Source organism: Cantharellus anzutake, assembly GCF_015039405.1.
Source record: "Cantharellus anzutake strain C23 chromosome Unknown EI90scaffold_35, whole genome shotgun sequence".
Lineage (NCBI taxonomy): Eukaryota > Fungi > Basidiomycota > Agaricomycetes > Cantharellales > Hydnaceae > Cantharellus > Cantharellus anzutake.
The window spans coordinates 93159-105651 of record NW_024066985.1 but is presented as its reverse complement, the minus strand read 5'-3'; the positions used below and the strand labels follow the sequence as shown (position 1 = coordinate 105651).

The 12493-nt window shown below is 48.1% G+C and overlaps 1 protein-coding gene and 1 non-coding gene across 2 annotated transcripts; one reads left to right on the top strand and one right to left on the bottom strand.

The window, feature by feature from the left end:
- The first annotated feature begins 1431 nt into the window (after positions 1-1431).
- EI90DRAFT_t151 lies at positions 1432-1505 on the top strand. Its single transcript has one exon. It is a non-coding gene; the product is annotated as a tRNA-Ala (tRNA).
- Positions 1506-8538: 7033 nt separating this feature from the next.
- On the bottom strand, positions 8539-8946 carry EI90DRAFT_3125922 (uncharacterized protein; the record flags this gene model as incomplete). Its single annotated transcript, XM_039063882.1, has 1 exon — positions 8539-8946. One exon carries the CDS (start codon positions 8944-8946, stop codon positions 8539-8541), a length of 408 nt encoding a protein of 135 aa, XP_038914282.1.
- Between the last annotated feature and the right edge of the window lie 3547 nt (positions 8947-12493).

The following is a 12493-nucleotide window of genomic DNA, read 5'->3' as shown; positions in this document are numbered from 1 at the left end:
CAGCCAATAAAATGCCACAAAGTAGGAGCTTTATGGGAGAATTTCTTTGCTGTCTGCTGAACAGACAAAAATTTAACTTCCTTGTGTGTCATAGATGAAGCTGAGAAATGGAAGCCAGAGGCTATGTCTGTTAGGCAATCGAGCTCATTCGTGAGTTGTTGGCGAGTGTAAAGGAGCACTGAAGTGAGAAACAGGGTAGGATCCCGCGAGTAGAGCATTGAGAGACACTTTTGGAGGCTTTCCCTTTGAATAATGAGACCAACAAGCATAGGGAGAGATCCCTTGATTTTATGGAGATTTGTGGGGTTGTGATGCAGATCATCGCTAAGGCAAGCATCGAGAAATTCATACAATGTCAGACCATTTGCTTCGAAGGAGTTAAGCACAGCCTCTATATGCGCTCTCTTCGGCACTTGAAAGGGTGAAGGAAGTGGGGACTGGTGGACGTTCATTGTATCGGACAGTGAGATCAGTTGCACAATAATATTCTTGTTGAGTATTGTTTGTTCAATTCAATATGCACAAATAACAGTATACAGCTGTCGTGGGAAAATGTTTTCCACCAGCCGTTCTGACAAGATAAACAAGCATAAACAGAACGGCTGGGTACGAGCCTGGGGTATCAGAAGCAAATTAAAAGATGACGTTAGCTGCCGGGATTAGTTGGCGGGAATGGCAGGGAGTCTGTGCGTGTCCTCGGCTCTCGGAGTCAGCTTGTCCGAGCGACGGATTCAGAATTGTCTGCTTCGAACTGCAACAGGCTGGGTTGGGCAATGAAGATGGAATGTGTTGAAAAACAAGGTTACGCCAGCGAGGGTAGGTGATGGAAGTAGATCGCTAAGTTTATTAACCTGATGTAAATAACCGTAAATACACGATTCGAGCTTGACTTCCAACACACCCTCTCAAGCGAAGAAACATGTAACAATGACAAAATGAAGTGAAAAACAATCAGAGCATTTCAACCTTTGAACTCGACTTGGGTTCTGAATTACCAGCCAAAGCCGCTTCCTCTCCAGCTGCCCAATTGGCCTGTTCTAACTTGCGCTCACGTTGGAGACGAACTTCACGGGGGTTCAGGTTACAATCCATCTTGAAATGACCTGGCTTGCCACAGTTGAAACAGTTTGCAGCACCCTTCCACAGTTCCTTTGTGCAAGCAACAAATGCAGCTCGCCCATCCCGCGTCTGATATTCTGTCTGTCGGGTTTCCTCATTCAGGAGTCGCATGATGACATATTGAACGGGATCGGAATTCGATGTAGGACTAGAGCCTTGAAGTTCAGTGTCGAAATGAACAATGAGTGGGGCATAAGCCTCAGGGAGTTGACATGTCAGGGTATTGATGATATCGACAGGGATCATGGGTGAACCAATTGTTGCTAAACGTTGGGCCAAATCTTCTGTTGAAATAACCACCTCAGCCTAACAGGGTGTATGGTGTAATGGCAGTGCACGCTGAGTTCGCGATCCAGAAGACTGGAGTTCGATTCCCAGTATGTCCAACTTTTAGGTTTCCCTAAAAGACCACATGCAAATTCCAACATCTTCGACCTTTGTGATCCATTGGTGCATTGTCAAATCGGGTTCGAATATCATAGAATTACATTGACGATGGAGAGAAGAGATAGTGCTGCGGCCTACAGACTGGAACATTAACTTGAGCTTGTTCCACGTCCCTGGTGCGTCCGCGTTATCACAGTGCACCATATATTTGGTGGACACATTTAGAAGGATTTCTGCTGCAGCTAAGTGGTGCTTCTTCTCCCAAGCCAGAACAGTCTTCGAATTTGGACTACCAGTTGGCTTCTGACTGTGTCTGGATACGATATCCCACAAATCTTGCTTGGTCAAGTGGGCCTCCATGTACATGGCCCAACTGGGGTAGTTATTATCATCGAGTTTGTCAAATGTGACTGTAGGCATGGTGAGAGAAGGGGGAATGATGGGTAGCAGTGAAAGTGGGGGTCGGCAAGCCGTAGGCTTGCCATGATACAGTCATGTGATAAAATTCATAGTCTCAAAGCAAGGGCAAAGTGGTTAGGGGATGTAACTCCCTCTACAGCACCTTTAGGGTTTAGTAATATATAGAAAAAGCCATCGTGCAATGTTAAGGAAGAGTGCAAACCAGCCAAATTTTTTTCTTTTGGCTTGGATATGGAGATATGGGTATAAAAATCAAGGTTTTGGCACATTCCGGGTCAAAAATCGAAAAACTGCCTGAAACGCGCTCACGGGAGCTTTATTTTAGGATGACTTTTATATTACCAGAAGAGAGTTTTTGTGTTGAAATTTTCGGTTTCATCCTCATCTTTGGTGCCTCATATTTCAATTCATCGGAAGTTCCCACAGTTGATGGTACAATGCTATTAAGGTAATTTGGCTTGGACAGGGCCCTGGGGCATCACTTAATATTGGTTTATGCTGCAGAAAAATGTCAAATTGTTAGAACTTGCGGATTCGGACGACTCCGGAGCGGAATCGGAGACTTAGCATGGAAGGACCTCGGCCTCAGCGACTCAGGCGGAGCGCTGTGCCATTGCTGGTTGTCCTGGGGGTCCCTAATTTCGGATCTAGCAGAGGGAAAGTCTCTTGGGGGGGAATTCCAGTCGATTTCGGACTGAGGTTACAAGTTACTAGGTACATTGTATATAAAGAGGGGTCCGGAATCAAAAGGGACAAGGGTAGGACAAAAGGAGACAAAGGGAGATGGAAAGAGGAGCAACACCGAGGGTCAAGTGTTTGACTCAATGGTGTTTCCCAAAGGAGGAATGAAGGGCCAAGGCCCAAGAAGGAAGGAAGGAGGATGGGAGTCGGGAATGGCTAGCTGACTGAATAGAAAGGAAGCAGCAGCCCAAATAGGAATGAGGGAGAATAGCGGAATTGAAATGGACAATGCAATAGTTGCAAGGTCCGGAGTAAGTCCGGAAAGTCCGAACTCGGAGGTTAAACTCCGGAATATTGGCAAAGGTAATTAAATGGAATGAGCTAACCAATACAATGGGTATAAGCGGAGGTGGGGTCAAAGTCCGAGGTCGGAGCTAAGACCGGAGGTTCCGGAGACAGAGACGCCAACGGGATTCCGGAGCGGAGGTCCGGAGTCGGGGACATAGGTGTTGTGTACTCGTCTGGAAGGTGTCGAGGTTGGGGTCGGACCTGGAATGTTCCGGAGTCGGACCGAAGGTGGTGTCCGAGCCGGAGGTGGGATAACCTTTTGGGAGTCGGCAAGGAGAAGGTGACGGAAGGGAAGTAGGGCTCCGGAAGTCAGGTTCGGAGTTCCGGGAGCCCGGAGCGGAGGTCGGGATTGTATGGATATGACACAAATCCCCAGGGCTTTAACAAGGCATCCAATAATCGAAGGCAGAGTGCAAGGATGCTCATGCAAGCAAGGCATGTGGTGCAGCATAAATTGTCACCTAGGAAAGTAGGATTCAAACAAAAACTACTGGATCCGACAGCCCACTTCTACAAATCAAAGTGCATTAGGGTAGCAATGGGGTATGACAATGCAAAGAGGCAACTGAAGATGGCACAGAGTGAATTATATCGGGCCCGACAATCAATGAAGCGCAGTGACAACTCACAGAAGGCTGCTCGGGGAAAACTGAGAGATCTTAGGAAATTGATGCAGAGTAGGAGCGCGATGACCTTATCAAAAAACTCGCATCAGCCCACATTGCAATCGAAGAAGCAGGTATAAAAATCAAAAATCAACGCAACACTATGTGGAGTATGCGCCAGACAAACTGTGCCCTATCCTTGAAGGCAGCTAGGGAAAGAGTACGGCTATCAGGGATCAAAAAATCTCTATCCCAACTCTCTGGTAATCCATTGATCAAGAATGGGATTTACACTCGTGAATGCCGCTGCTTATGCCGCCGCTTCGTAATTCTTGGATGTCCAATTAGCAGTGTTGGTCCAATACTGCAAAGCTGCAGCGAAGTTCTGGGAATAAAACTCACAAAAGCCCCAAGTGCCAAGTCCGTAGCTCGGATGATCTGGGAGGGTGGGATTATGGCCAAGATTCAGCTTGCATCCGAATTGCATTCTGCCCCTGGTGAGATAGCCTTTGCTTCTGTTGATCCCAACTAATTGTAATCCAAAAAAGCGTTTACAGTTAGTGGTGATAGTACTTCACACAAGAAAATAACCTATGGTGTCATTAACCTAATTATGAAAGCCCTGGAGTACAAATCCAATGCAGATACAGCTAGGATGCAACAGAAACAGCGGTTCGCTTCTCTGCACTCTGCTGAGTCTCATACGAGTGAGATGCAACTGGAGAACCTGGAAAGTGTTCTTGGGGAACTTACAATTCCATTGCTGTGCAGAACGACCCTACATGGACCCCGATACAAAAGGATGATCTCATCTGCAAAATTACCGGTTGTAATGCAGATCATGCAGAGGACCAAAAAAAGTTTTCATGGCTTCTTAAAGGCCAGAAGGATGCCCTCTGGATCTACAAACTGGGAAGTGACTTTGTCGCTTCTTTGTCTGAACCTGCCCTACAAGATTTGCGGTCCTGGGAATTGGGCCATGCTACTGCTCTCGTGGGGCCAGATAATTGGAGTCAGCTCTCACTGGAGGACAAGGAAGCATATCTTCAAAAGGCTCAGGATGAAGCAATCAAATACTATGGGTGCAATGCATGGGAGAAACTCACTGAAAATGAAAAGCAGCGGAAATCATTGTTCCTTTGGACCGGATGCATGATGCACAAAGATTTGAATGCATTCAAGGGTGGCCACTCTGCACTTGCCAATTTCTGGGAAAGAAATGGGCTAATTCCACCAGTTTTGCTACTCAACCGGGATAAATCTAATCATCAGGCCGAAGGTGGTAACCCAAAAGTCTCCAAAATGGAGTGCAGGGGGTTTAAAACCACTGCACTTCTCGGGGCAATCCTCAATCACAAGGATGACAAAAAAGGTCATCATGATGTGTATCGCTATCACCTTGAAGCCGAGCTTGGCTTGTTTCGAATCTTCCCGGATGTCAGTAACACCCGTTATGGCTCACATGGTGATGCTGCAATCGAAATCATCACGAGGCTTGAATTCTATCATCAATTCATCGAGAAGATTAGAGACATGAAGGACCACCTGGATCTAAACCATATGGAAAAGAATGTACAAAAGGCCTTACATGATATTCCGACCATCACAGAGCTGGCCGCTATGGCACTCTATGCCATTACCCTTTCTCAACCTTACATGGAACATGCCCAGTGAGGCTGCGTAGCCGATGTCAATATGTTGGATGAAGGGCCATGGCACGAAGATGTGAAGACATTCATGCGGACAGTGATTGATAATCCTGACCTCATTCTTGGCAGCGATGCATCACCCCTGACTGCAACACTGGACGCAAGGGAAGAATGGGGAAAACACACTGATACAATTGCAGCAATCCGGAATCATATGCCGAGCCTGCCAAATCTTTGTGGCACTTTAGTGGTGTTCTTTCAGGGGGCTTTGGAAACTATGATTTGATTCACTTTGGAGTTTGCGTCAGGGTCTGCAATTGATGCTGCTACTGCTGAAGAGCGCGAACTTGCCTTCATGCCAACCACAAATGATGCATCTGAGGGCCTACTGGGGTCATATCATGGGAGTCGGCACAGTTCAGAAAACATGTCAGATGAAACTTTCAATGACATCCAAATGGTGTGATGAAACAATACCGAAGCATTCACAGATGCCAAGATATTGGATGATGTTCAGACTGCAATAATGGAAAAAGCAAGGGAGAGCAGCATACTCCCTTCCAAGGCCCATCGAGCAATTATCGTGGCGAAACAACAAGAAAAAATTGCGCTGAATCAGGGGAAGGGGGTCGAAAGGGTGGAGAAAGCGAGACGCAAGGAAGATGTTTTAGGTGCAGTGGTTCTATGGAATGATCTGGAGTGGGAACAAACAGGGTACATTGCGGGAAAGCGGGTAATTGGCAAGATGTTGGATGAGCAACTAGATGCTCGTAGGCAGCATGATAAACAAATCCCACCAAAGATCCGAATGACCAGGAAAGTGGAGAAAGAGGTGGCCCTAGTTGCAGCCATCAAACATGCAATCGATATGTTGATCGGTTCTGAAGAGTATGGTCCAATCACGGAAAATAATGCTGATAGAGTTGATGAAACTGGTGGTTCCAATAGTCATAACATAGAAGACATTGATGATTAGAGACTATCTATGTGTTTTCTGATAGTTAAAAGTGTTGTTGGGACAATTGATCAGGAGGAAGACTTTTTGCCACTTTCTTGCACACAGATTAGATCACGTGGTAGTACAAAATTTATGTGACGTTGTAACGGGTCTATTGCCTAGACTCGAGACAGAGAGAAGGGGGAGGGTGGTAGTGTGCACGGGTGTGGTTTGTGGGGCCGGGTTTTGGTCCTGGGGTGCTACTGGGTCTGCTAGAACCTCAAACAAACACTCACCTATGTCTCTCTTGGACGTCAAGGCTGAGGATTCTGATAAGAGGGGTCTTAGACGTAAGCAACTAACTCAGAGGGGGCGTTAGGGTCATGGATGGCATCTTTGCCACTTGGATGTAACTTCTGCTTGTCCCTTCTGTTAGAATGGGCGGAAACGGACGACTCCGGAGCGGAATCGGAGACTTAGCGTGGAGGGACCTTGGCCTCAGCGACTCAAGCGGAGCGCTGTGCCATTGCTGTTTGTCCATTTGGTCCTTAATTTCACAGTAGGTGAGCAGGAAGTCTCTTGGGGGCATTTCAGGTCGATTTCGGACTGAAACCAAGACGAGTATGTACAAGCGCTGATATATATAATGGAAGGGGCAAAAGCACAAAGAGAACAAAGGGTGACCGAATCGGAACGAAGACGTCCGAACGGGAACAAAGGGTAGAGGGAGCGGAGCGGTACCGAAGGTCATAGGGCAAGACCTGTGATACGTCCGAAAGGAGGTAGAGAGGGCGAGGCCCAGAGGGGCAGGAGGATGAGGGGAAGTGGGGATGATGACTAACTGGCTAGAATAGAAGGAAGCAGTAGTCCAAATAGGGATGAAGGGAAAATGCGAGAAATACATTACAGGCGGCGAGAGCGCTGAAGGCGGTCCGCGAAGCTCGGGGTTGCAGAGCTTACGGAGGTTACGGAGGCGGGGTTGGAAGTCCGAGGAATATTGGCAATGGTGCTTATGTAGTATGAGGTCACCAATGCAATGGACTAAGGCCGAGGTGGAGTCAAAGTCCGAGGTAGGGACTATGACGGAGGCTCGGAGTAAGGTACGAGCGGTGTCCGAGTGCGAAGTACGGAACAACGGTAGAAGGTCGTAACTTGGCAGAAGGGTGGTGGAGGAGTAACGGAGGGAGGAGAGAGTGGCGGAAAGGAGAGTAGTCAGGTCCGAAGGTGAGTATCGGAGCGGATGGGGGAAGCGTAGGAGGATAACGGGAGGGTGGAGGTGTTGTGAAGGGGGAGCGGAGTAGCAGGAGGAGGTGTGTTGCCAGGACCGAAGGTGAGTATCGGAACGGCAGCGGTAGGTTATGACTCCGGAGGTGAAGAGGGTGGAGGTCCGGAAGTCGGGTCGGGGTCGGGTATGCACGGATATGACACCTTCATGGGTCTATTCAATACTAACTTGTTATGTACAAGCTGTTATCTAGTTTATATATGTTTGAAATGGAATGAATGGCATGGGGGAATGTAAACAGGCCGTTAGGCAACTGTAAATGATGAATATCCAATTGGGAACAAAGAAACAATAAAAGAAAAATGAATGAATGGGGAATATGTGTCAGGGCACACACCCTGACTAGCCCGGACCCGGACCCGCATCCGGACCCGCTTCCACCCACCACGCTTCCCGCACACGCACACGCTCCGTGCACCGCATGCTCCGGGCCCGGTTCCTACTCCTTCATGTGACTTCCGGGTATCCCCGAAAGTTTTCCTGATATGGTGGCCACTGTGGGAAGATGAGAAGTTAGCTTCCTTCTCATCTTCTTACCCACAGTAGGCAAGTTGTATCTTACTTGCCTTCCTATCTATTACATCTTCTTACCCACAGTAGGATTGTGCCCTGGATAGGGCTGGCCAGACCAGAGGCTGTGGACCATAGGGGAGGGTCATGGGGACCCGGGAGTCGTCCCCTGACAGAAGATGAGAAGGAAGCTAACTTCTCATCTTCCCACAGTGGCCACAATATCAGCAAAACTTCCGGGGATACCTGGGAGTCACATGAAGGGGTAGGAACCGGGCCCAGAGCATGCGGTGCATGGAGCGTGCGCGCATGTGGGAAGCGCAGCAGGTGGAAGCGGGTCTGGACGCGGGTCCGGGTCCGGGCTAGTCAGGGTGTGTGCCCTGACACCACCAGGGGTTTTTGATGGTGTGTCTCCTTGGGAGGAGACATGTTGGTAGGGGGCTGCGACGGTTCTGAAGGGACCAACACATTTTTGGTCACGCTATTTTCATTGCACATCCCTAAGGTGGTGGGAGGCCTTAGGGAGACTGCATCTGTGATAGGCACATTTGAGCTAGATTCACCCTGGTTAGAACCAGAGTGTGAATGACTCTTTTGTCATTCTTCGAGTGCAGTTAATCTGCATTCGATCTTGTTCTGAGATTCGGACAGCTGGGTCTCCATCTGGTTCATGTCTGACTTGAGCAGCTGGTAGAGATCAGCCAATGTTAGCTCCAGGGACATTTTAGACGTGTCTGGGGGATCAGCGGGCCCTAGAGACATGCCTCTTGCAGTAGAGGAAAGTTCAGGCACTGCAGAGCCTGGACTTCGTGTACCTGGGGAGTCATCAGGCCCTTGAGGTACAACCTCATGGTCAGCAATGTTTGTGGCAGGCACCTCAGTGCCTGCCGATGTTTCAGATGCATCTTCATTGCTGACTAGGTCAAAGTTGGTTTGAGCAGTGTCAGCTTCGCTGGCACTGCTGTCTGTTGTGAGACCTTGTGCATTTCTCAGCGCATACCTCATTGTCCTTGAGAAGGATGACAATCTGGGTTCCCTTCTAGGTCTCATTGGGGTGGAAGGGTCCGGGTTATGAAATTTGACTGGGGTGCTTTGGCAATGCCGATCAAATGGAAGCGTGGTTAGCATGGGGTTAGTTGAATGTAATTCACCGAGCATAAAAAAGTGTACGTTATTTACTTAATCACGCTATATGCGCGATATTATGTTTGCCTCACACTTCCAGACCATCAAATATGGTATAATGGGCTGTATTTTCAATGAGGAAGTCAAGGCTAATTTACCCTTGCAACATTACCACGCTTCCATATATACAATAAAGATATAGGATGAAGGATGGGGCAAGTGTTGCCACCACTCCTTACACTTTCCCACATTGGAGAGGATCCATTGAGGTAATTGACTTGCACAATGAACATGTAAGTGCTGAAGAATCAGCTCAAAAAGCTGATTGGATCCAGTCACAGGAAACTCCAGGGCCCCACTATCCCCTGGAGCCTCAACCCAACCCTTTGCCTCCCCAAGTCAAGCCCAAAAGGCAGACAAAGGGAAACAGAGGGAAGAAACCCCCCATTGACTATCCAAACTGGAGTTTACACTCCAAGAACCCCTTCTGGAACCCCCAGAAGCGGAAACATGAACTGGGGAGAGTCATTACTTGCCCAGCCAAACTTCCTCCTGGATAACCAGGAATTGTGTATTATGAACACAATAAACTCAATCTATAAAAAGATTGAGGAAACAAGCCATCTAAACATGGCCTGTCTAGAGATAACTCTAGAAAGAATGGCCAACACAATTGACATGTTGACCAACAAAATCAGCAAGCAGACTGACTTACTGAAAGAAATAAATTTCTCACAAAATAGTGAGGAAACAAAAAAATACCCCTGGGCCACAGGCCAGGACAAAACAAAAACTCGTGAAAAATTCATGAAAAGAACAACCAGTGAAAGTACACTGGAGTATCATCAGCAACTCAACAGAGATGTGAAAGAAATTCTTCTCCCAAAAATCGGAGAAGACAATGCCAAAAGGAGGCATCACTCAGAAATCAGGAGGAGGATTGGCATGTACCAAAGGATTGGCCAAACCTCCACCACTGATGAACCTCTCAAACAGAGAGGTAATAAATACACACTCTCTCAAAACAATGAGAGAACTACATTACAGCCTCAGGTGGAATCACCCAAAACAAGGGAAATGCTGCAAGAGAAAACCTCTCCAGCAAAAAACCCACCAAAGGAGAAATCTCCATTGGATAGTGACTCTGCTAAGGCAGGGGAACAGGAAGAGTACCTGGAAAAATGGTATGAGAAGGCCACAAAAATGACCAAAATGAGAATACTCACTCCATATCTGGAGGGAGTGAAGCTGGAAGCTCTCAAAAATGGCCTGGCTTTCCCTGACAAAAAATGGTCAGGTGTCAGGGCACACACCCTGACTAGCCCGGACCCGGACCCACATGTTCACTTCCGCCCCACACGCTCCGCACACTGCATGCTCCGGGCCCGGTTCCAATCCTTCATGTGACTTCCGGGTATCCCCGGAAGTTTTCGCCATATTGGGCCACTGTGGGAAAGTGAGAAGTTAACTTGCCCTTTTGTTTATATCACTTTCTTACCCACAGTAGTTGTGCCATGAGACTAGGCTGTTACAGATTGGGCTGTGGGCTATAGAGAGAGGGGTCATGGGGACCTGGGAGTTGTCCCCTGACATCAGGGGAGAATGACATGGAGTCATGTCAGGGCATGGCCTAACCGGCTACCCTGACCCCCTATGCTGGAAGGGAGTTGCCATAAGATGATCTGGAGAGATCTGAAGAATGCAGGTAATTTCACTTAGCTCTCGCTGTCAGGAATGTGTTGAATGCATATCTGGATGGTCTGCAAGGCACGCAAAGTTGTCCAGGCTTGTAAGGTCAGAGGGGCAGGACTTCAGCTTCAGTGACTCGGGTGGAGCGCTTCATTCTTATGTTGTTGTCCCAATTTCAGACAGGAGCCTCACAATGGAGAGAAGAGACAAGGGGGGTAAATCCAAGTCGATATATGATCTGAGGTACATCTGGTGTAACCTACATGCATTATAAGCACAACTAACTAAATAGGACCAGCCCGGAAGGAATGGCAGATCAGTGCAATATTAATGAATGAAGAAATAGACAAATGGTTAATATCAGCAAACCTTGCCAACAAAAGGAAATAAGGAAACAAGGAGTGGCAAAAGGGGGAACAATAGTCTGCAAGCAAACAAAAGAGAAAAAGGCCATCCAGCCATCTAGCAAGCTGTCCAGCTGGCAGGTGGATAACAATGAACCACTCAAACGGGCAACCTTGGTTGGAAGGTATGTGCACAGGGAGAAAGTGCGGATGAGGGTGACAGGTGGACGGGTGGATGGATGGATGATGATGGTAGCGGGTGGGACAGGCCAAGTGGCACTATGTCAGGGCAATAGCCCCGAACCCCAAGTCATATGTAAATTAGATACCTATAGTCACGTGGGTAAGCGGGAACCTCCGGGTAACTGCTTACACACCACTGTAAAATACACATACTTGTATCACTTACGGCTTTGTGTGCTGAGCTACCCAAAGACCTCACACTTTTTTAAGTGTATGAGGTGTGTTTTACAACACAACCCACAACAACTACATAATCTTAACATCTGACTCGGAAGCGCCTATGGCGCCTAAACACGCCTGCAAGGGCAAAGTCGCATCTGCAGCGACACTAAAAAGAAACGAGTGGTTTATTAAGAAACCGCAATCTCCCATCATGGGAGATTCAAACCAAAAGCCATTGTCAGACGATGACAAGGATCAACATGATCCGGCATTAGCAACCACCTCAGGGCTGGTCCCTGAAGGTTTTAGAAACATCCCTCACCTCCTCACGAGGTGATCAACTTGCGCGAAAAACGCGTAAGCGCCAAACGATCAGCCCAAAAAGCTGATCGGATAGAGTCACAGGAAACTCCAGGGCCCCACTATCCCCTGGAGTCCCCCCTCACGTCCCCAAGTCAAGCCCCAAAGGCAGACAAAGGGAAACAAAGGGAAGAGCCCCCGCATTGGCTATCCGAAAAACTACTGGACTTGTTCCAGGTTCTGTCTGAATGGAGGACGGAAAGTGAAGACCAACTTCTCAGGCTAAAAGCCCGAGAAGGCGCGAAGATACGCCCTGAGAGCAGGATCTCCCAGAGCACGGAAGCTCCAAAGGAACTTCCGCTGTTTACACTCCCACACACCATGCCAGACAAGGCAAGGTCGCCAACCTCGGAGGAGGTCTCCGAGATAATGAAGAGGAGGCGAACTGAAATGAGGGAGTTTGCTGAGGAAGCCTTATGCAAAAGTAAGGAAAAACCAGCGAACAGACCCCTCTATGAAAGGGAAGCACCCTCCGCAATGGCCTTGCCTAAACAAAGCGAGCGTGGAGTGTTCACTCCAAGAACCCATTCTGGAACCCCCAGAAGCGGAAATGTCAACTGGGGAGAGTCTCTGCTCGCCCAACCAAACTTCCTCCTGGAAAACCAGGAATCGCGCATAATAAACGCAAT